The sequence below is a fragment of the Mastomys coucha genome, unplaced genomic scaffold, assembly GCF_008632895.1.
Source record: "Mastomys coucha isolate ucsf_1 unplaced genomic scaffold, UCSF_Mcou_1 pScaffold18, whole genome shotgun sequence".
Classification (NCBI taxonomy): Eukaryota; Metazoa; Chordata; class Mammalia; order Rodentia; family Muridae; genus Mastomys; species Mastomys coucha.
The window spans coordinates 107667176-107690984 of record NW_022196900.1 but is presented as its reverse complement, the minus strand read 5'-3'; the positions used below and the strand labels follow the sequence as shown (position 1 = coordinate 107690984).

At 50.3% G+C, this 23809-nt stretch overlaps 2 protein-coding genes and 1 pseudogene across 2 annotated transcripts in view; 1 reads left to right on the top strand and 2 right to left on the bottom strand.

The window, feature by feature from the left end:
• Positions 1 to 3746: 3746 nt before the first annotated feature.
• Positions 3747 to 6925, bottom strand: Srm (spermidine synthase). The gene is made up of 8 exons (XM_031376991.1): positions 6646 to 6925; positions 6278 to 6398; positions 5885 to 5977; positions 4996 to 5149; positions 4568 to 4651; positions 4344 to 4489; positions 4134 to 4256; positions 3747 to 4052 (listed from the first exon to the last, which is right to left on the bottom strand). Exons 1-8 carry the CDS (start codon positions 6810 to 6812, stop codon positions 4032 to 4034), a joined length of 909 nt encoding a protein of 302 aa, XP_031232851.1. The 5' UTR covers positions 6813 to 6925; the 3' UTR covers positions 3747 to 4031.
• A 4286-nt stretch (positions 6926 to 11211) lies between these two features.
• Positions 11212 to 11677, top strand: LOC116095807 (annotated as a pseudogene).
• Positions 11678 to 16376: 4699 nt separating this feature from the next.
• Exosc10 (exosome component 10) overlaps positions 16377 to 23809 on the bottom strand; it is a 23946-nt gene continuing 16513 nt past the window's right edge. The window contains exons 18-25 of the mRNA XM_031379462.1: positions 22952 to 23047; positions 22630 to 22704; positions 20315 to 20396; positions 19315 to 19391; positions 18293 to 18464; positions 17660 to 17721; positions 16976 to 17052; positions 16377 to 16488 (exon numbers count right to left, since the gene is read on the bottom strand). Of these exons, the coding sequence (XP_031235322.1) occupies positions 16458 to 16488; positions 16976 to 17052; positions 17660 to 17721; positions 18293 to 18464; positions 19315 to 19391; positions 20315 to 20396; positions 22630 to 22704; positions 22952 to 23047 (672 nt within the window). The 3' untranslated portion in view covers positions 16377 to 16457. The remainder of the gene's footprint in view (positions 16489 to 16975; positions 17053 to 17659; positions 17722 to 18292; positions 18465 to 19314; positions 19392 to 20314; positions 20397 to 22629; positions 22705 to 22951; positions 23048 to 23809) is intronic.

Below are 23809 nucleotides of genomic sequence, written 5' to 3'. Positions count from 1 at the left end.
GGCCTTGAACTCAGAAATCTGCCTGCCTCTGCCTCCCAAGTGCTGGGTTTAAAGGCGTGTGCCACCACCGCCCAGCTCTCTTCTTTTTTATCTTTGATTTTAATAGACTCCGAGTCTATGTTTTCTAAGTTTTCCCTGAGATTAAAATATTCCATCCACCCGGGAAGCTCCTGAACCAGGAAGGGTAAACTACACAAAATAGCATCAGTCTCTGAAACAAGCTTCACTAGGACCCTCCCCGCCAGAGTAAAGCAATTAAAGATGAGAGGCCCCTCAGATGGAAGGATACCCAGCTGCAAAGAAGACTCTGAGCCTGGACCGCTGCCTGGAAGAATCAGAAACCAGCCGAGCACCTGGGCCAAGTCTACAGCAACTGAGGTGTCTGGAAAGGTCACTCTCTAGCCTGTCGAGCTGTGTGCAGTATGCTCCAGGTCACTGTGCTGGGCTTTAGTGATGCGGTTGTCTTTGTGCCATTTCTGCCCCAATAAAACTAGTTGGTTCACCACTTGGCCTTTGGTGGTAGTACCTAGACTTTGGTTTGTTGTAAAATATGTGTTGTCTCCCCAGGAAAAGTCTTGTCAAGCAACATTTCTCTCAGAAGCATAGAAAAGGAGATGGGGTGATGGCTTAGTGGTTATGAATGAGTCCAAAGTGCTCTTCCAAAGAACCTGAGTTTGAATCCCAGCACTGAACTCACAGATCCTCTTTCAGCCTCTCTGGGCATGCATACTTTGGCAGACACACAAAATAAGTCCTTATGCAAGGAGGTGGTGGCACTCGCTTTTAATCCCAGCACTTGGGAGACAGAGGCAGGCGAGCCTCCAGAGTCTGAGGCCAGCCTGGGCTACAGAGTGAGTTCCAGGACAGCCTGGGCTACAGAGTGAGTTCTAGGACAGCCAGGGCGAAATGGAGAAACCCCATCTTGAAAAAAAAAAGTAACTCCTTAAAAATTATGAAAGTGTTAAAAAAAATTTAAAAAATTATGAAAACAAGACAACCAATCAACATCCTGGGAAAAACCTCACACTTTGTAGGAGACAAAGCCACATGGACTACTTCCTTTTTAAGCTGTGAGCATGCTATGCCAAGGTGGGCACGCGGTAGGCAGAAGAGGGGAGGGAGTTAAACTTTCATGTTTACAGTGCTGGGCTGGAAGCCAGTGTCTTTTTTTGTTGTTGTTAAAGATTTATTTATTTATTTTATGTATGTGAGTACACACTGTAGCTGTACAGATGTATATGAGCCTTCATGTGGTTGTTGAGAATTAAATTTTAGGACCTCTGCTCACTCTAGTCAACCCTGCTCACTCAGTCCCTGTTTGCTCAGGCCCAACTTTGTTATTATACATACGTACACTGTAGCTGACTTCGGATGCACAAAAAGAGGGCATCAGATCTCATTATGGGTGGCTGTGAGCCACCATGTGATTTGAACTCAGGACCTTCGGAAGAGCAGTCAGTGCTCTTACTTGCTGAGCCATCTCACCAGCCTCTGGAAGCCAGTGTCTTGCACTGAGAGGCCTCTGCAGCCCTAAACCCTCACAGAAAACCAATCAATGATGGCAGGCATAGCCAAACCCACGAGTAGTCATGTTGAATTGTTTAGACAATAAGAACACCCAAACTGATGGTCTCTCACTGCACACTGCTGGCTCTGTGAACTGGGGCATGGGCTCTGGCAGCAGGCCCAGGTGACAGTCAAACATTCCAGGACTAACCACACTTGGGGTGGCAATCGCTAGCAGTCACTTGCCTTGCTTGCTTGTGACTTTTCAATCAAGATTCCTCTTGACCCCTTGTCCCATTTACAGACCCCAGAGAAACACAGTGGATCATCAGAGAACATAGCAGAGGACAGAGGACAATGGGTGACACACAGCCTAGGCCCCTCTGGTAACTGAGGCTTCAGCAGCCTGTTCTCTCAGGTCTGTCTGCAGTATACCACCTTCTTCCTGGAGACCAAAAACCTGCCTTGCACTAATTGCCCAGTGGTCTGGGTGTAGGCTCTCCATGTGCCCCAATCAAACCACCTCATTACTCCAACTGTCATTGTAGGAACCCCTTATGAATGACACAAGTCACTCCCATCAAGAAATTCCAAGGCGCCAGGCGTGGTGGTGCATGCCTTTAATCCCAGCACTTGGGAGGCAGAGGCAGGTGGATTTCTGAGTTCGAGGCCAGCCTGGTCTATAGAGTGAGTTCCAGGACAGCCAAGGCTACACAGAGAAACCCTGTCTTGGAAAAAAAAAAAAAAAGACATTCCAAGGCTTTTTTAGTAGCTTTGTAACTAGAAGACCAAATAAGCAAGCAAGAGAGACGGCGAGACAGCTCCCCAGACGTGAGCCCACCACTCACTGCTTCTCCTGAGCTGCACAGGGAACTGTGGGGATCCTTAAATCAGGGTCTGGCTAATTTGAGAGTTTTAAAACTTTAGGTAAGATTTCCAGCTCTTGGTGACATACTTAATCCCAGCTATTTGGAGTTCAAGGCCAGCCTGGTCTACAGAGTACTGGTATAGCCAAAGCTACATGTAGAAAGCCTGTCTTGAAATACAAACCAACCAGAAATTCTAATCCCCAGCACAAGCTGGTCTATGCAAAGATCTTGTGGCTCTACATCAATAGGCTCAGACTCCAAGGCCTCCATTTTCAGCGCAAGATTCAGGGAACTGTACTGTACATGTCTGGGGAAAGCCCTTGCCTTTTAACAACTGGTTCTCTTGGCCCCTACTACCCGATTCAACTTGGGACACTTGGGTCAGGGAACTGATGGATGTCACAACCCTGGCGGCCAAGGTGCCAGGGAGAACTCAGGTCACAGTGCTAGTGGGAGGCAGATGGAGACTGGACTCCAGCCTAGTTGCCGGCATTCAACTGAAGAATCTGAAGCTTGTGTCAGCTGCTCTGTCCTGCAGCACCCCTGCCCAGGTCTCAAGGTTGATCTGCCTCAGGCTGTTAGATGGTGTTCCATGGTTGCCTTTCTGGGACCCCACGTGTTTGACCTTCCTGCAGTGAGGTGTCAGGCCCAAACAGCAATTCTGCCCTGTACTACTTGGGTAGGCATGAGAATGTGCGCCTAAGAAGTTAGGCCGAGGCAGTTAACAGTGAGAACAACCAGTCCCCTGGGTCCCCAAGATTACTTCACAGGCTCCCATGTGAGGGAGATTCCGGCGTCACTCCAATAGTGGGCCAACCACCCTGGTGACCCTGCTAGCACAGTTTTCCCATAAATTCCCCTCTTCATGCCCCTTGGCAAGGGTGGAACCGGTTAGTGACTCCTGCTCTAGCAAGCCTTCTGTGCCATTCCTGGGGACAGAGGACATGTAACTAGCTTCTTGCTCCAGAAACTGGAGCCTTGGTTCTGGCAACAGGCTGTGATGCTGCAGAGGGTCAGGTTCAGCACCTTGGAGAGAGGCCAGGCCCATGCAGGTAACTTTGGGAAACCCGGGAGAGTGCCTGGAAGGATTTGAACTCAGGCTTATTATATCCAGAGCAGAAGCATTGGCTCGCTGAGCAGATATGAGGCACCTGGCTTCAATCCATACGCTAGGATCATTCCCAAGCAGTTTAAAAGCTGTAGCTTCAGGCTGCCCTACCTGGATCCCCTAGCACCTGGATGAGGGGGTATGGCTGATCAGGTTCTCAGATCTGGGGACTGGTGGGTTCCCTCTGTGCCAGAGGCCACAGAACACCCAACATCCAGCAGTACTACTGGTAGGACCAGAAAGAAAAGGTCAGAGGTCGTGACTGAGCTTGTTATAAATACACATGTATTTTGTTGGGTCACAGGGCATAGGTGGTGCTGTACAGAGCTGGTATAGGCGTGGGGCTGAACGCCACAGAGATAGACAGACACAGAGACTGAGTCCACCCAGCAGGGCAGGCCAGGCAGCATCCTGGGGCCTGTAACACTTGGTTGGTGGGCAAGAGTCATCTGGGAGTCTGGTCCAGGACGGGTGGTCCCCAGACAACTTGGAAGCTCCTTGGTCCAATCCGATTGAGGTCTCGGGTGGTGTTACAGTGGCACCTGGATTCAGCTTATGTCATTCAGGGCCTGGTGGAATATGAAAGCAGTCAGGAGGATGTGTAAGCTGTGCAGAATGAGGCCCAGCAGGGAGCAGGCCAGGCCACTCACCTTTCTGGTGAACTCAGGCAGTACAAAGGCCGCGCGGTGCATGTCTGAATTATAGTATTTCAGCTGCATCTGCTCCACCTGGGCCTGTGTCAACTGCTGCACGGGCTCCCGAAAGTTGGTGTTCTGGGGACCAGGGACCAAAGAGCATCAAGACAGGGCTCTTAGTGCTGCCCATGCCCTACCCTGCAGGCAGCCCCGCCCCCAGCTCACCGGGTTTTTGCTACACAGCATGAAGCCGATCTGGCCACTGGGATAGGTGGGAATGGTACAGTAGGCGTAGCCTACCACAGGGAAGAGAGATTTGCAGAAATGCCTCATCTCCTTGATGAGGTCTAGGTGCAGCCACTGGCACTCACCTGTGGGTAGGCAGGGAGTCAGCAATGCCACAGAGAGGGCAGCTGGCCTGCCCTACATCCCACCGTGCCCATGCTCACCCTGGCAGCAGAGGATGCCATCTTCCTTGAGTGCTGTCTTCATGAGCTGGTAATAGGACTCCTTGAAGAGGCTCTCAGCAGGGCCTAGAGGGGAGAGTGTAGCCATCCTGCCTGAGATCTCCAGGCCATGGCCACCCCACAACACAGCCATAGCTGCTCTGTGGCAAAGCTGGTGCTGGACCCATGTTTGTGGAATGTGGCACCTAACTGCCTTAGCACCTGGGAGGCCCTGCATTTAACCCCAGCCCCCACTGCATCACAGCACACCTGGATGCTGGCCAACCAATAACAGTGAAGCCAAAAAGGAAGCAGAGGTCACTAGGGACCAAGGCTAGACCTTGTCTTCAGGTCTCTGCCTGTGTTGTCAAGGGGGAACACAGCTCTAGTCTGGGGGGCTGCTGCATGCTGCAGGATGTGCCCTGGCTCACCCATGGGGTCTGAGGAGTCGGTGATGATGACGTCGAAGGCGTCTTGGTTCTGTTTCATGAACTCAAAGCCATCACCCACGTGGAGAGTCAGCTTTGAGCTGGAGAAGCCAACCGCCATGCCAGGCAGGAACTTCTTAGAGACTTCAATGACATCCTGAGGAGGGGGACAGGAAGGGCTGGGCTGGGTCTGAGGCTGGGGACTCCCGGTGGGGTTTCTTTGGACAAGGCTCCTCTTTTGGAACCCTTTCCTTCAGATCTACAGAATGGGAGGAACTCTGGCACCTCAGCTCTTCATGGTCTTCAGGCCCCATCTCCCTGCAAACCAAGTGTCCCATCTGAGTGGGGCCTTCTTGACACTTCTGTATTTTGAGGTCTCAGGTAACCTACGCTGACCTCGAACTCTAGATCTTCCTGCTTCTACCCAAGTGCTGGGCTTATAAGTAAGCACGTGTGGCTGCGTACTTCTCTCAGCCTGTAGCCTCCTGTGTTTTCTGTACCTTTCAGCCCTGTCTAGTTTCTCTCCAATCCAGAACATCAGCTCCCCGCTCAGGGACTCACCTGTCCGTTACTGTATCATCCCAGCACCTTAGGTAACTAACACTCGTCACACAGAAAGTGCTCATCAAAACCACATTGGGTATAAAGGGTAGATGCCTTAGCTGTTGATGTCCCTGGCTCTGCCTGGGCCTTAAGGCAGAAACCAGCTCTGAAAGTACCAAGAGTTAACATCCATGGTGCTGTGTGTACCAGGCTCTAACTATCTGGGTTTCCTACTGAACCATCTTTTCAGACTGGGGAAACAGGGCAGGCATAGTAAGAACATTGTGCCTCAGGGTGCAGAGTCAGGATAGGACAGAGCTGACTCTGGTGGCTTCCGTACAGCACCCACCTCATCGATCTCGCACTGGACCACAGACTCCACAGAGGGGTGCTTCACCACTTCCCGTAGGACACCCCCATCTCCACCCCCGATGATCAGCACCTGGACCGGGGAAGGACAAGTCAGGACTGAGCAGGCCCACTCCCACAGAACCTGCTCTTCCCAGCTACAGGTCTCTGTGAGTCATTCTCTACTCTCCTGAACCCTTCTGTGCCTCGGGGTCCCTGGCAGCCTGGGATCCCCTCTCAGGGCTTCTAAAGAGACCAGCTCTCCCAGGGGCTCCGTTCATCCTGACCGGCACTTTCTGACAGTCATCTGGCCCCAAACATCCTCACCTAGTGTCAGCCAGACCTGCTTTTTTAGGACCCCGAGTTCAGGGTCGAACCCGGGGCAATGCGGTACCTTCCGCGGGTTGGGGTGGCTGCAGAGCGGCAGGTTGGCGATCATCTCCTGGTAGGAGAACTCGTCCCTCTCAGTACACTGGATGACGCCATCCAGAACCAGTACGTTGCCGTAGGTTTTACTGCGGGCAGAGAGACAGGCGGGGATGTGGGTCCTGGGGCACGGGGAGAAAGGGTCCCGGGGTGGGCATTCGGGGTGACACGTGGCAGGCGGGCCACGTGTGGGGGCTGGGTGGGCCCCAGGGTCCCCCTGGTTGACGTGTCCCGGCAGTGACACGTGGACGCAGGGCCCGGCCACCGGCAGAGCGCGCGGGAGCCGGGCCTAGCGCAGAACTTCTGACAGCTGCACCGGCGCGCGGCGGGCTGTACCTGCGGAAGACTAGGATGTCCTGGTACCGCGAGCGCCGGTGGTGCAGCAGCTGCTCCACTTGCAGCGACAGGGCCTGGCCAGGCCACAGGCTGCAGGTCTCTCGGAACCAGCCCTCACGGATGGCGGCGGGGCCGGGCGCGGCTGGGCCGTCGGGGCCGGGCTCCATGGCGGGCGGGCGGGCGGGCGGGCGGCGCGCGTCGTGGGCTCGGGACTGCAGGCCGCGCAGAGCCCCAGCACAACGTGAGCAGCTCGGCCCGCCGCCCGCGCCGCAACCTAACCCGCTCAGGGGCGGGGCCTGCCGAGGGGGCGGAACCCCAGTCCTCCAATGGCGGCGTGGGCCGGCCCTCAGTTTCACCTTGAGCTCATTGGCCCCCGGGCTACGACTAGCGGTGATTGGCTGGGCCGTGCTGTCTGTCAGCCGCAGCAGGGTAGTGCGGCCAGCTGCCGGGCCACGTGGGGCCGAGAGGCCCAGGCGGCGGGAGGGTTCCGGGGCGGGCCGCGCCGGCGCAGGGTTCGAGGGCCGGGGCCCATCCTTGGACCCTCGTTGGGTTTGAGCTGATCGTGTGTCTAGTCTGGGCGCCCGTGGGACTTTTATTTACTTGCAAGGATTGTCGCGCTATTTGGCTACTTTGCTTCGGATTGTGAGCCAGGAGCGGGTAGCTGCAGAATAAGAATGGGGCTCTTTCTAAATTTACCAGCAGAGCCCAGGAGGAGGCCCCGCATATGCATATTCAAAACCAAAAAAGACTGGCGCGTTTTTTTTTTTTTTATGACAAACTTGGGTCTTGCTCCTTGAAGGGTGGGAGGGGACGTGCTGTTTTTACGAAAATGTCAAGGAACTTATCAGAATCACATTAAGCATGCTAATTACCAAATATTAAATGCTAATTGCTCCATACACAGTTTGAAAGCCAAAGAAGGAAGATGAACCACGAATAAGCTATTCCTGACACGGTGTCAGGGATGGTTTCTGACTGACATTCAGCAGCCTCCATCTGGAGTGGGAGCGTGCTCCCTTGTCATAACGCACAGCCGAAGGGCATGAGCGGTTGCTTGGAGCCCTGTCCGTGCCTTGGCTGACTTCAAGCTCCCAAACCGAAGAGGGAGGAAGGTCTGCAAAGTTGCCACCAAAGCATCCAGGGTCACAATGGCTCAGATGGAGAGTCTTGTCCAGTTTTACCGGCTTGACTGGGACAGGCTGTGTTGTGACTATAAAAAGATAAAGAAGTATAAGAACATGTTTTATCGGGGTGTGGTGAGGTATGGGTGGGGGTGCCTCAGCGGGCCCGTGCCAAGGCATCCCTTCACCCTAAGGGACCAGCCACACGGTATATAGTACAGAATAGAGTTTATTCAGGGCATGGGGAGAGGGGTTAAGAGGGTAGTAGAGGCAGAGAAAGGCAGAGAGAGAGAGTAGAGAAGAAAAGGCCGGCCATAACCAGGTGGAGAGAGGGGCAAGAGTAAAAGAGGAGGGGGCAATCAGCCCCTTTTATAGTGGGCCAGGTCTGACTGTGGGCGGAGCATACCTGGCTGTTGCCACACGGCCCCCATTGTACTTACCAGCTCTGCCTCTGGGCTATGGGTGGCTGTTTATTTGTCAGAAGCCTTGAACTAGAACGCAGCTTGCCAAAAGGCTACGGATGTTTCCTGGAGACTGCAGCCCCTGATGGCTGGGTTAAACTGAATCCCTTCCATCCCTCCCCTAAGAAGGAAGAGAGGGAACAAAGTTGTTCCGGAGGAGCGGGCCCTGTAGGTAGACTTGTCAGGTTTAGGAAGCTGCACATACTGAAAAAACTGCAAGTAAAGCCAGACATGGTGGTCCATTCTTTAATCCTAGCTCTTAAGGAGGCAAAGGCAGGTTTGGATCTCTGTAAATTCAAGGTCAGCCCGGTTTACATAGTGAGTTCAGGATAATACAGTGAAACTCTCTCTACAAAACAACAACAAAACCAAAAAAACGAAAAAGCCAACCAACCCCCAAATCCAAACAAAAAAACTAAAACAAAGGAAACCAAAAACTAGGAATGCAAACCCCCAAAACTGTTTTGTCTTAAACAAAACAAAATAAAAACTTGTAAGCAAAAATCTTCCTGAATGCACAGTGGCCCAAAGTGCCAGCCAGCTGGGGACCTGGAGGAAAGCCTGTGGTTTTGCCTTTAGTCTCACTACCCAGTGAAACCATGTAAAACCACAGAGATGCTGGAAATCAGAAGCCAGGTAGGAAACAGACTGTCTCTGAAGTCAGACCAGCAGTGCTGCGGAGCACAAGGGAAGAAGGGCGGCCCCACACTGACAAGGTGAGCCTGCCAATGAACGGTGGTGGCTGCTGGCCGTGGGGCCGCCACATGGTGGCTGTCACTGTACAGATGCTAGGCAGTCAGCACTGGAAGAGTCTTTTCTTTGTTTAAATGTACATTGGTGTTTGGCCAGCATGTGTGAGGGAGTCAGATACCCTGGAACTGGAGTTACAGACAGGTGGGAGCTGCCATGTGGGCTCTGGGACTTGAACCCAGGTCCTCTAGAAGAAAAAACTGTGCTCTTAACTGCTAAGCCATCTCTCCAGCCTTAGCCATTTTTTTTTTCTTTTTAAGAACTCAAAAGACCTGCCAGCTTCTCCCTCCTAAGTGCTAAGTAAGGTTAAAGGTGTGTGCCTCCCACACAGCTTTGGAGGGTTGCTTTCAAAGCTTTGTGGTCAGCCATTTGTGGTTGAATGGGAGGATATTTGGCAATTATGTGGTGTGATGTGACTGAAAATGCTTGTGGCAAGCTGCTTGAGGTGCCCCTGTGAGCAAAGAGTCCTTATGGCACTCTCCTGCCCACAGACCCCTGCAGGCCACTAGGTCCCTCTTCTTCAGCACATCAGCATTTATACCTACTGCCACCCTCCAATTCAGTACTCCTAGGCCTGCTCAAGTGATTATCCTGGCCCTCAGGTCTAGTGGCCTGAGCTACAGCTCTTCTCTAAGCTGCTCGGGTGTCTCTCCCCGTGCCACCTTTTCCAAGAAAGGAAAAATTAAAAACATTACTGTCAGAATGGCTAGCTTCATAGTTGACATGGCTGAAGTTATCTGGTAAGCAGGAACTTCAAATGAGAGCAGATAGGCCTCCACCAGATAGGCCTGTGGGGCATTTCCTTAATTGCCAAGGGAGGGCCCTCTGTGGGTGGTCCCACCACTAGGCAGGTAGTCCTGGGAGTCTAAGAAAACAGTCGGACCAATCCATGGGGAGCAAACCAGTGAGCATGTTCCTCCATGACCTCTGCTTCAGTTCCTGCCTCTGAGTTCCTGCCTCTAAGTTCCTGCCTCTGAGTTCCTGCCTCTAAGTTCCTGCCTCTGAGTTCCTGCCTCTGAGTTCCTGCCTCTAAGTTCCCACCTCTGAGTTCCCACCTCTGAGTTCCCGCCTCGGAGTTCCTGCCTCGGAGTTCCTGCTTCTGAGTTCTTGCCCTGGCTTTTCTCAGCAATGGACTGTGATTGGGATGTACAAGCCAAGTAAACCTTTTCCTCCCCAGGTTGCTTTTTCTCACAGTGTTTATCACAGTAATAGAAAGCAAACCAAAGGGCTGGAGAGATAGCTCAGTGGTTAAGAGCACTGACTGCTCTTCCGAAGGTTCTGAGTTCAAATCCCAGCAACCACATGGTGGCTCACCACCATCCGTAATGAGATCTGATGCCCCTTTCTGGTGCATCTGAAGACAGCTACAGTGTACTTACATATAATAAACAAATAAACCTTTTAAAAAAAATTAAAAAAAAAAAAAAGAATATCAGACACAGTACAGTGCCCATGGGCCTTGCTTACTACTTTGCTGAATCAGCCTTATGTGATCTCTCTGCTTCCTACTTTACTTTTTTTTATTATTTTTTTATTTTTTTCAAAGATCTATTTATTATTATATGTAAGTACACTGTAGCTGTCTTCAGACACACCAGGAGAGGGCATCAGATCTCATTACAGATGGTTGTGAGCCACCATGTGGTTGCTGGGATTTGAACTCAGAACCTTCGGAAGAGTAGTCAGTGCTCTTAACCGCTGAGCCATCTCTCCAGCCCGTTACTACTTACTTAGTTACTACCTTGTGTGATTCTTTTGCTTACTGCTTTACTTAATCACTCTCTTGTGTGAACTCCTTTTTACTACTTCGCTTGATTACTTTGTCTTTGATCTAAGAACTGACCATGTTCTTTGGATGTACCTAGAATGATATAAAAGCAGGCTGGTGAGAAATAACACTTGCTTAAGCCTCAGCCCTGGCTGGAGTCATGTTATAGTTTTGTCTAATTGTTTTCCTTCTTTTTCAATCCTCACTCCCTTGAGACCCTGTTGACTGAGCTGGCTTGGTCAGATAGCGCCTCAACGTTGGGCTCAAGTAAGGGAGATGCAGTGAAGGACACCATTGGGAGAGGAGTGCTCAAAAAGGAAAATTAAAAAAAGATTTGGGCCAGTGGTGAATAAACCTAATAAAAAGAGACAAGGTGAAGAGGCGAGTGAGGTCACGGTGTGAAGGTGTATCCGCTACAGCTGTGCCCACTGCCTCTGCGAGCTGCAGAGGACTGTTGGGAATGACCATGTCCTACTGCCCGCAGGAAGGGAAGGATTGAATCGTATTTGTGACCAGAGAAGACCACAAAACTCCTAGCAGTGCCGAGCTGGCGGCTAATGACACCAATGACCCCTGTGAGGAGCACGGGATGATACTGTCTAATGGAGATATTAACTGCAATTGCCCACGTCTTGGGGGAATGGCCAGCGGCCCCTGTGGGGAACAGTTCAAGCCTGCGTCTTCCTGCTTCCACTGCAGCCCAGAGGATATCAAAGGATCAGACTGTATAGACCAGTTCCGGGCCATGCAAGAGTGCATGCACCTGGACCTCTATCCCCAACGAGGAGGAGGCAAGGCCAGTGGAGCCGGTGGAGGAGACAGCTGATACTAAGGTCTCTGCGGCCAAAGAGCAAGGGGCAAGCTCTTTAAGGCCACATGGCTGCCACTCACCATGGGACTTTTTATACAATGCCTTTTGGTCACCTCTGTGAAAGTTCTTTCCCTCTGTGCACTGTAATATACAAAATAAATTATTTTAATGATTAGGGGTCTTGGCCATATACACTGAAGAAAAGGGGGTGTGTGCACCTGTGTCCTGCATACACCTGTCCCTAAATGTTAGGCCTCTCCTGGATGTGCCACTCTGTGATCACCCTGGATTTTGCCACTTTGAAATAATGTGCTGAGGCTTCTCAGCAACCAAAAGTGGTTACTCAGGAAAGCTTATCTATTCTGATCCATTGCATCCTTCTTGGTAGATTTTACACCTCTTTGGGAAATTAAGTAAATAGATGCCAAAACTCCTTTAAGAGTGGGTCAGTTCCCACCGGAAGAGGCTGGTGGTCAGGTGCTGGAGCTGGAGTGCATGTGGCTGCTGCCCCGTTCCAGTGCCTACAGCTGCAGGGTGGGACTGGATCCTGTGACTCCCAGTCCTTCCTAAGTGAAAAGAGAGGCTGAGTTTGCAGTTCATTGTTTTGTTGTTCTGAGAGCCCCAGTTTGAGGCCCATGTGCACTCAGTTGTGATATTGAGGTGGGGTTCTAGCTGCTTTTAGAGCAGAAGCCAACAGAGGAATGTCTGAATAAAGTACTCAATTAAAAAGAAACAATTTCTATTTGAAAAATAAAATAAAAAGAGACAAGGTAATGGTAGAATGTAAATGAAAGATAAAGGAAAATAAAGTAGATTTGGAATAAACCTTGTAAGAATGGGGCAAGGTGGGCTGGTGAGATGGCTCAGTGGGCAAGAGCACTGACTGCTCTTCTGAAGGTCCTGAGTTCAAATCCCAGCAACCACATGGTACCTCACAACCACCCGTAATGAGATCTGACACCCTCTTCTGATGTGTCTGAAGACAGCTACAGTGAATTACACTGGAGCAAGAGTGGCTGGAGCAAGCAGGGCCGGCAGAGGTCCTGAGTTCAATTCCCAGCAGTCACACACATGATGGCTCATGGCCATCTGTACAGCTACAGTGTACTCATACACATAAAAATAAAATAAAATAAATCTTTAAAAAAAAAGAATGGGGCGAGGTAATGGTAGAATGCATTTTGTGCATGTGTTTAGAGTTATGATAGATTAGAGAGAGCGAAGACAATCCACATAGATGCCGCTAGTCTTTGAATCCTGATCAGAGGTGGTTTCCATGAGAGGTTGTGTTTCAGAGAAGCAGTTGTCCCTTCTGTCTGCGACATGAACACAGGCTGTTCCAGAGCTTGCAGGGCCTGCTTCCTCTCTGGCTCCTTCTGGGGGATGCTTGGGTCTGGGTCCCTTCCCTCTCGTCTATTGTCTGCCCGTGTCTGTCAGTTTAGATCTGTGTTTTCATTCTGTTGCATGATTGTCGTTCTGTGTTTCATGCTACAAACCTGGTAAGTTGCCCTGCAGCTGGAGCCAGGAGACCAGCACAGTTGGACCAGGAGCTGCCTGCCTGCGCTTCTCGACTTCTATGGTAAGGAAACTGATGGCTATTTCTCCTAGAAAATCTCTGTGATTAGGATTATTGGGCTCAGCAAGTGACAAGGTGCTCCTCCCTTGAAATTACAGCTAGGAAAAATAAGAAAATTTTGTCTAAATAAGTAAATGTGTGGTCACTTCATGTTTGTTTAAATGCATGTCTTGGCTATAGATTATCGGCTTCTAAGTTATTGGGTATGATTACAAATTTGTAACATTGGTAACAAAACCTGGTACCTTGGGGTTGGAGGCATTCTAGACAACAACACAGGTATGAGCAACCCAGGGAGACAGGTCTTTAAGGATACTTCTATTGGGAGGCAGAGGCAGGCAGATTTCTGAGTTCGAGGCCAGCCTGGTCTACAGAGTGAGTTCCAGGACAGCCAGAGCTATACAGAAAAACCCTGTCTCAAAACAAAACAAAACAAAACAAAAAAAAAACCAAAAAAACAAAACAAGCCGGGCTGTGGTGGCGCATGCCTTTAATCCCAGCACTTGGGAGGCAGAGGCAGGCAGATCTCTGAGTTTGAGGCTAGCCTGGTCTACAGAGTGAGTTCCAGAACAGCCAGGGCTACACAGAGAAATCCTGTCTTGAAAAACCAAAAAAGGATACCTCTAAATTGGGATAATTTTTGTCCTGGAAATCAGACTTATAAGAGATAGGTTTGTTTGTTTGCTTGTTTTATTTATTTGGTTTTTCAAGACAGGGCTTCTCTGTGAAGCCCTGGCTATCCTCGAACTCAGAAATCCACCTGCCTCTGTCTCCCAAGTGCTGGGATTAAAGGCGTGCGCCACCACTACCCGGCTTACAATTTATTTATATTTTGTTTTTAAGATTTTGAAATTTGTATACCAAGAAACTCTCTGCTGAGTGTCTGGCAGCCTACAATCCAGCATACTTACGCCTGGGTGAGATGGAAGGATCTACCCACTGGCATAGGGCATGGTCCCAGTCAGGTATTAATATGGGGAAGAGGGCATGTTTGTGTTTGTTTCCCCTGCAGGATGCTGAAGGAGCATGGCAGCTGCTAGAGTGATTGGTGAGACATAGTGGTTATGGGATAAAGAATGATGACGACTGTGAGCTTGCCGAGGGCCCTGACAATGGTGACAGGGGAAAGTGTATTGGCCCTATGTTCCTGACCTACCACTGATAATACATCTAGCAGTGTGGTCCAGATTGGAGATTCTCATGCTTGGATCTCCCTAGACAGAGGAACCAACTTATAATAAGACTATGACTTTTTTTCTTTTTTTTTTGGTTTTTCGAGACAGGCTTTCTCTGTATAGCCCTGGCTATCCTGGAACTCACTCTGTAGACCAGGCTAGCCTCGAACTCAGAAATCCGCCTGCCTCTGCCTCCCAAGTGCTGGGATTAAAGGCGTGCACCACCACTCCACAAGGAAGGTATTCTTGTGAGATTTACCTAAGATAGGCAGCCTTGTTTATGAAATAAAAAGGAAGATATTGAGGGCTTTTGGTGCCACTTCTTGGAATATGGCATTTGTCACTGGGATCAGACAAGAAGTTGGCTCAGATAAGAATATCACAAACATTGACCATGGGCTTTGTGTACTACTTTGCTGAATTACTACCAGTGTCTCATATAATGCAGGATGGCCTGGAATTTCAGAGATCCACTAGCCTCTACCTTCCTAAAGGCATGCATCACTACACCTGGCATGTAAGTAGCCTTTTAATAGGGCGAATGGGGGCTTAAGGATGGCCCAGCAGGTGTCATAGGGTGAAACACCATGACCAAGAAAGCAAGTTGTAGAGGAAAAGGTTGGGGAGGGAAGGGTTTATCTGGGCTTACACAACCACACTGTAGTCCATCACTGAAGGAAGCCAGGAGGTAAGTGGCAAAGGCACTTGGCACCAAGGCTGATGACTTGGATTTCTGGGATCACAAAGTGGAAAGGAAGACTCCCACAAATTGTCCTCTGACCATTGTACTGTGAGGTGCATGTCTTACATACATAAAACGTTTTTTTTTCTTTTTTTGTTTTTTCGAGACAGGGTTTCTCTGTATAGCCCTGGCCGCCCTGGAACTTACTCTGTAGACCAGGCTGGCCTTGAACTCAGAGATCTGCCTGCCTCTGCCTCCCAAGTGCTGGGATTAAAGGAATAAAACATTTTTTTTTTTTTTTGGTTTTTTTGAGACAGGGTTTTTCTGTATTGCCCTGGCTGTCCTGGAACTCACTCTGTAGATAAGGCTGGCCTCAAACTCTTTTTTTTTTTTTTTTAAAGATTTATTTATTATTATATGTGAGTACATTGTAGCTGTCTTCAGACACACCAGAAGAGGGTGTCAGATCTCATTACAGATGGTTGTGAGCCACCATGTGGTTGCTGGGATTTGAACTCAGGACCTTTGAAGAGCAGTTGGTGCTCTTACCCACTGAGCCACCTCACCAGCCCCGACGTTGTAGAAGTGACTCAGTGGGTAAAGGCACTTGCCACTAAGGCTTCCACTAAGGAGAGAACTGATTCCCATAAATTGTCTTTGGACTCTTACACTGGATTGTGTGTGCTCGTGAGGGAGCGAGTTTGCATGTACACACACACACACAACTGTACAAAGAGAAAGGTGAAAAGGCTGGGGATATTCCTCTGTGTAGACAAGACTGTTTGCCTGGCAGCATGAGACCACCTGGGTGTGGTAGCACACCTGTCATCTCCCTGGTCTGAAGGCTGAGGCAGAAAGATAGCCTAAGAGTTTGAGCAAGCCTGGGCTACACAGTGAGACCTTGCCTTGAAGAAAGGGGACAGTATTGCTAGATGTAGTGGCACACACTGTAAGACTAGCCCTGGGAAATGGAGGCAGGACTGTAAGCTTGAGGCCAGCCACAACTAGATGACAGAGTGAAGCCATGCCCCAGTATCTCCAAGTCAGGGCTGAGAAAGAGGCACATGTGGCTCCCATTAGCACTTCCTAAGTTGCAGAGGCAGAGCCACCCCATGGCCCACACCAGCCATCAGCAGCCCATAGAGCCTTCTGGATGTGAAGGGTGAACTCAGTGCTGCTTCTGAGTGGTGCTCCTGAGTGGTGCTCCTGCATATGTGGCCTCAGGTTTCTGGGCAGCCTCTTTGGGCATGTTTCCCTCCCATTCTCTCAACAGGGTAGGGTGAAAGCAAAACACTGAAAGCAAACACCCAGAGATGGGTGAAAGCAAAGCAAGCAAGCAACCAACCAACCAAAAAACCCCCAAAACCAAAATCCAGATCCAGCTTTGTTCTGGTAGGAATAAATTTTAATGATTTTAAAATGGGTTTGTACAAAACAGCACTGTGTAGTCCCAGGAGTCTCTCCAACACTATCTCTTTGGCCAGTTGTACCGGAACCCTCTGCAGATACGGATGAAAACCAGAGTTACCTCTTTAGCGTTAGGAGCCGTGCCAATCTCAAGCATAGCAAGGGATGGTTGAGCAGGAGAGCAACAGGAGGCCTACCCTTGGGCACTGAGCTGTGTGGGGTGTGGCGGCGGGCCTGCTTCCCGTGCAGGATCATGACAAGTTCTGTTCTAGCATGAGCAATTCATGCTAGGAAAACACTGGCCAGTGATGACCCACCTGCTGATTTCTCTCATCCCTAAGAACTGAGTTGGTGTGGAAAAAAAGCTCTGAGGCGAGGGTACCCAGTGAAACCCCAGTGTTAGAAAGAGAGGAAGGATGGGATGCAGGACATGGTCATGTGAGCGGGTGATGGGTGCTCCTGCTTTCTGAGTGACTGAGAGGTCTTGCCTCTGTCCAGCTGAAGCCCCTGCAGCTGCATTTTGCTGAGGTTCCCAGGTACAGTGGCTGGCTTTCCTGCTGGCCCAGCCAGGCCACCTACCTGTTCAACTTTCCAGCAGAAAATGACATGCTTTTGTTTCCCTCCGACTGTTTAAACTTTTTGGCTCCAACACATTTCTGAAAGAGAAGAGTTATGTATGCTGATGCCAACTTCAACCACCAGCCCCAGGGAAGACAGTTGTCACCCCAGCTTGTGTGCCCGACAGGCTGTGACAGGAACAGGAGGGGCTCTGCACAGTCCTGAAACAGTCGAGAGTTACACAAGTGGCCCCCTCACTGTGCAGGGCAGTGAACTGGAAGACATTCTGTGCAAGGACATGCCAAGCCAGACGTGGTGGCACACACCTGTCATCCCAGCATTTAAGTGGAAGCAGGACTGAGTTCTACATCAGCCTGGGCCATACCTGTGCTACACAGTGTTTGCTGCCTGTTCTTAACCTGCTGACACAGGGGCCAGCAGGATGGCCCAGTAGACATAGCCCAGTGACCCGTGTTAGATCCCTGGGGCCCTTAGGAAGAGGCCAGAACTCCCATACATTGTCCTCTGGCTTTTCACACTCTCACACATTAATAACATTTTAGAAATTGCTCTGGGGACAACTGGCAGCAGAGTCTGTGCTTGAGAAGAGATGAGGTGGGAAAGTGTGCAAAGCCCCAGATGGTTACCGGAGCCGAGGAGGGGCGTGAGAACACTTCCAGTCGTGGGTACTCTCTGTAGCCTTACCTTGCTGGAGGGTGCCGGCTTACTGGGGTCAAACTGGGAGGAAGGCTTAGAATTACTGTCTCCTGAAAGTAAGAGTAATTATGACAATGAGTAAACACAGAGGCTGACAGGCCAGGGGTCTGGGCTTCAGGAAGCTCCAGCATCCATCTGCCGCCCTTCCTGTGCCCCGGCAGTCTGAGACTATGCCATGCACAGGTCTGTTCCTGGGCTGGCATCAAGAAGATCTCATGCCACCGTTGATAAAGTGAGCTGAGGCAGCTCTCTGACATCTGCGTGTCAACTGTCCAGCCCTGCCTTCTACCTTCCCAAGCTCTAGCAGCTGCTGGAGATAGGAGTGCCACATACAAACCTCTCAAAGGGACCTCTAGCTTAAGGGGACATAGAGGCCACTTTGTGAGCCATGCCTTTAACTTAGTCTGGATCCTGTGGATGTGGGGGGCAAAGTTAACCAAGAGTCACAAAGGAGGACATCCTGCTGAGCAGGGACAATGGCTACTGAGATTCTGCAGCAGGAGAGCAGGGGGCTCAGTCTCTACTGCATGTCCTGTGTACTGGGCAGGACTCACTCTGCACTCTGCACCTCCTCCCTCCTCAAACTATCATGTGCCTCCTTGGTGTTCTCCCTGTCCTTACCAGCAAAGGCTCCAAAGTCTGACTGGCTGTAGTCATAAGGACAGAAGTCTTTCCCTGGGGGATCAGGGTCCTTGGCTTTCTTGGAGCTTTTTAGTCGTTTCTTCTCCTGTTTCTGCTCTATGGTCCTTAGGTCACTGGTGGCGCGCTCTCTCTTCTTAGTAGCATTTTCTAGCTGCAGGTGAGAACACGAAGGGAGGGAGTCGTGCAACACTATCCCACTGTAACACTGCGTCAGGCCTATGTGTAACCCTGAGATTCACTTGTATTTTACTCACAACTTGCACACAGCCTGCAGGTCATCCCATGCAGCTTCAAGTTATTTTGTGCAGCATGGAATTTTCCACCTGTGGTGTTGAGTCAGCCCTCAGAAAGTTGTGGACAGTAGGGATCAATATGAGTGGGATGTTCAACCTGTTTTAGCTGGGGAGGACTCAAGCTACTTCAACAGCACGATTGAGATTGAGAGCTGAGGCTGGAATTCAGGGACAATCATACTCAGCCAGTATTAGCTGGAGAAGTTTCCTAGCTGACAATAATACTCTCAGGCCACTTAAGGCAAAGATTAAGAATGGAATTTCAGAATGGTCTGGGTGTAATAAGAAGAAAGAGATCTGGGGGAGCAGGGATATGATGTCACACACCTTTAATCCTACCACTAGGGAGGCAGAGACAGGTGCATCTCCGAGTTCAAGGCCAGCCTGGTCTACAAATGAGGAAAACAAAAGCACCGCCCCTCTACCACCACCAAAAAAGAACAAAGACTTCTCTAGGATAGACTGGGACACAGCAATGTCCCCGTGCTTTGTCCTCTGACGGACCATAGCCCAGTGCTAAGAGTGTTTACCAAAGACACAGATCCTAAGAGAACTCTAACATCACCTACTTTGAGGAGAATAGAAGTGGGTGCTGACTGACAAACTCAGATCAGCTGGGGTGTGGAGTAAGCGCCTCCTGATAGTGGTTCAGGGAACCCCTGAACATGACCAGGGGCAAGTGTTTCTAGACAGGGAGGGAGCACGTACTGCGGCTTGCTGCCGAACGGGGATAGCCGGTTCGAGCACAGCAGTTGCAGACTCCTCCTTCGCCTCCTTCTGGGCAGCTGTGAGAGAAAACCGCTTGTAGTCTCCTGCCATTGTCCACCCAATCTGGGCACAAGGGCCAGCACTGCTGCCCCTCCCTCCACCTGTCCCTTGGGCTCAGCTATAGATTCTAACCAATAGCCTTGCCTGCCCGTGCCTCTCAGGAGGCCAGGCCAAACAGCCAATGGCTTCTCTGACATTCTTGGTGTCAACGTCCAGGAGTCAGGCCTCCTTTTAAAGATGGGGCTTCTCTCATAGTCAGCAACCCCATCTTCCTAGACTTTCAGGACAGATCCTCTGCCGCCCCACACCTTCCTTTCCCATGCTTCACCCAACTTAGCACCAAGTGCTTGCTCTAAGACCGGGTGAGTCTAGGATCTGACATCAGACCTGTCAGCTGAGCTGTTGGGCTCAGGCTCTCTGTCCCTCTATTTTGACTGTGTCACTTGGATCCTCTCTGCTCAGAGGCCTGCCAAGTTACTCTAAGGACCAGCCAGTCCTCAGAGAGGCCCCGTTTACTTGTCTACATCTCTTCCCTGGCACTCTGGATGTCCTGCATTGCCATTCTTTGGGCATGCCAGGCAGCCACTACCTGGGACCCTGGACTCTGCTTTGGTCCATTCTTCTCCTGGCTCTGGGCCAGCCTCTTCACTTCAGGGGCCCTAGACTGCCTTTTCTCACCAGCGTAGGGCTCTTCCTTCTCTACACACAGAACTGCTGTCTTACAGGGGTGGAACACACAGGCAGTGACTGTGCACCATCCCCAGGACAAGCTGAAGTCTGCCAAGTTGGGACTGGGCCTGTTTTACTCACTGCCCCATCTGTCAGCGAGGGCTGGCTTCCCTACTAGACACTGCTACTAGTCATTCAACATCCTCAATCTGACTGATGTGCTGGGACTGTCCCTTCGAAGACCCTGCGTTTGCGAGGATGCGGACACTACCTGTTTGCTCAGCTACCTTCTTCTTGGTGGCTTCTTTAGGTTCTTTCTGGACCTGACTGGCCAGCTTCCAGCGGTTGCTGATCTATAATGAAAACAGACAATGACCAAAACAAAAACAACAAAACCAAAAGAAAGCTGTCTAGACTCAATGTGGGAGTGCCTACTTCCCAGGCAATGGAGGGCATGCTAACCTACTAAGGACACATATTCTGAGCCAATACACCCTAAGTCTAAAGACACCATCTTCTGCTGGCTTTGTTTATAAGATCCTTTGTTAAGGAGGGCACAATACACTTGAACCTCAGTCACTGGCCCTGTGGCCCAGTCACCCTCTAGGCCAGGGAGCCTCAGTCACTGGCCCTGTGGCCCAGTCACCCTCTAGGCCAGGGAGCCTCAGTCACTGGCCCTGTGGCCCAGTCACCCTCTAGGCCAGGGAGCCTCAGTCACTGGCCCTGTGGCCCAGTCACCCTCTAGGCCAGGGAGCCTCAGTCACTGGCCCTGTGGCCCAGTCACCCTCTAGGCCAGGGAGCCTCAGTCACTGGCCCTGTGGCCCAGTCAGTAAATAAAGTGGGGCTCAAGGTGTGTCCCACTTACAGATGTGGCCCAAGACCAAATCTAGGTAATCCAAAATGAACACAGGGGTGGACTGGAGACAGTGTACCACAGCTGAGGCAGGGGATGAAGAGCTCCTGTGTCTTCCCTTCATTTTGGTTTTTGAGTCAATGTTAGTTTCCAAGGTTTCAACGATGACCTGAAACTCATTGCTTCTCCTGCCCATGTACTGGATTCAGTTATACCAGATTCCCTATTTCTAGGCCAACCCCCCCCCCCCCCCCCCCCCCCCGTTTGGAGACAAGGTCTCACTCTGGAAACCTGGGGTGGAGTCAGGAACCTGCTATGTAGACCAGCCTGACCTTGATCTCAGGGCTCCACTAGCTTCTTTGAAATGCTAGGAGTAAAGATATGTTATTATGCTGCCTTGTTTATTCCCTCGATTTGGGTCTGAACCCAGAGCCCTGCACTTGCTAAGCGAGTACACTACCAATGAGTTAAGTCCTCAAGTCCAGGACTTCTCATTTCTTCATTTTTCGTTAATGTTTTTCTCTCTCTTTTTCTTTTCTTTTTTTTTTTTGACGCAGGACCTCACCATGTAGCCCTGGCTCCCCTAGAACTTGGTATATAGACCAGGTTGGCCTCAAAGTCAGAGAACTGCCTGCCTCTGCTTCCCATGTGTTCGGGTTAAAGGTGTGCACCGTCATACCCAGTCACCTGTTTTCATTAGATTTTATTCACTCATTTTGTGTGTGTTTGTGTGTACACATGCCACCATGCATGTGTGAAGGTTAAAACACAACTTGGAGTCAGTTCTCTCCTTCCACCACATAGGTTCTTGGGATCCAGCTCAGCTTTTCAGGCATGGTGGTTCATCCTTTACCCATGAATCACCTTGATGGCCCTGGGGCTCCTCCTAAGAGCAGCAGGTTAACCCCCTTAGCACAGGACTGAAGCCAGCGAGGGTGCTGTCCAGAGACAGGGCTTTGCTGATGGGTGTCATCAGAGCACATCCTTCCTATGACCCTGTGTGAGGGGAACTCTTGTCCACAGTGCAAGGCAATCTCCTCAGACTCAAGCTGCTCTCTTTAAGAGCCTTGAAGCAATATACACATATACAAATGTGATAAACTATATTACTTATGTACTTTATTACATATAAATTAATCCATTAGAAAAACAAAACATTTTTTTTCCTTTCCAGTCTTGGACTTGAAGCCAGGATATCATACATTAGACAAACACTACCCTATTCTATCATACATTAGACAAACGCTACCCTATTCTATCATACATTAGACAAACACTACCCTATTTTGATACGCTCATGAAGCAGAGCAGGCTGCTGCTGCATCTTTCTTTCTTTCTTTTTTTAAAGGCAGAGCCTCTTAGATCCCACGTTATCCTAGAATACACTGTGTAGCTGAAGATGCCTTTGAGCTTCTGGTCCTCCTGCTGTCTCCTCCCAAGTGCTCAGCTCAGAGGTGTGCATCTCCACGCCAGCGCTACGTTGTGCTGGGATCAAACCAGGGCCCCCTCGACCAGGCAAGCACGCTACTAACTGAGCTCCATTCCCAGCCCCAAGCCCTTTGTTGCAGAGATTCCCAAAGGCTTCCGAGGACTGGGCTACAGTTTGGCCTCCTCCTAGAAGCAGGCTTAGATGCAAAGGGCCTCTGTCCTGTTCTTAGAGGCCTAAAGAGGATCTGAAGCCTGCCTGAGATGAGAACCTTGGTCAGGTCAGAAGCCCGTAGAGAGCTACTTACTTCATAGATTTTTGAAGAAGGATCAAACTTTGCTGCTTGAGAGATGTGGGCCTTGTGTTCCAGAGAAGGCAGGAACTGCAGAAGGGGAAACAGTCACTGCCAATGCCAAGAGCAGGCACCTTGCCCGTCAGAGGCACGACTATCTCCAACGCGGTCCCACAAGGCCTCAACTCAAGAGTCCCGACCTGGACACCATGGCTGACTGATACGCCGGTGGACTTGGGCTCCCCCTCCACAGTCCTGCTTTCCTCCCCGGTGAAGGGATGAGTGGCTGCAGAGTTCCCCGCAGCTCCTGCCGGCGTGGTACAGCTGCACTACTCACCATCCTAAATGGGTTTGCAAAGGACTGCATTATGTTCTGGGCTTTTTTCTGTGCCACCGTCAATGGAGTCTTTCCAATTTCCTCAGTGCTAGGTTCCTGCAGGGACAGACCAAACCCATCACTTCTAACCATGGCCATGCCTGCACAGCAGGATGCTTTCCTGGGTCAGCAACAGGGATGATTTATTTCTTTAGGTGATGAACTGTTCATTGTTTTGAGCTAAGTAGACCAGGCTGGCCTTAAAACCAGGAATTTATCTGCTTCTGGGATTAAAGGTGAGCGAGCCACCACACCTAGCATGTGACTTGATGCATTTTTACTAGCTTAGCTTCACAACCTACACGGCCTGTGTCATTAGCTTCTGTTGGTGAAGAGGAAAAGCACAGGGATTTAGACACAGCTCAACCTGGCCAGATAGCCCGAGGCCCTAACTGAAAAATGTGAACTATAGTATTATAGATCTTGACAGGGAAACAGTAAAAACATGCCACCGAACATGCTTCCAACTGGATTCTTAACATATGCTTGTCCCTTGAAGTTATGTTTGCTTTTAACACAGCATAGAGATAGTACAGACTTCTTCAGACTAAACCTAGAAGTCTCACATCAGTGCAGCCTCAAGTACATGAAGAGTAGATAGGAATGGAGTACACACTTATAATCCCTGCACTGGAAAGCAAGGCGGGGGGCTGGAGAGATGGCAAGAGCACTGACTGCTCTCCCGAAAGTCCTGAGTTCAAATCCAAGCGACCACATGGTGGCTCACAATCATGAGATCTGACACCCTCTTCTGGTGCGTCTGAAGATAAGCTACAGTGTACATACATATAATAATAAATAAATCTAAAAAAAAAAAAA

What these genes read in the sequence shown, in the direction of transcription:
- Srm (XM_031376991.1), bottom strand. Translation starts at nt 6,812, where the DNA reads ATGGAGCCCGGCCCCGACGGCCCAGCCGCGCCCGGCCCCGCCGCCATC. An exon ending in GCCACCCCAACCCGCGGAAG is followed by an intron (nt 5,978 to 6,277) that starts GTACCGCATTGC and finishes TCCCCGGTCCAG; the next exon opens with GTGCTGATCATCGGGGGTGG. An exon ending in TGCCTGAGTTCACCAGAAAG is followed by an intron (nt 4,053 to 4,133) that starts GTGAGTGGCCTG and finishes ATATTCCACCAG; the next exon opens with GCCCTGAATGACATAAGCTG.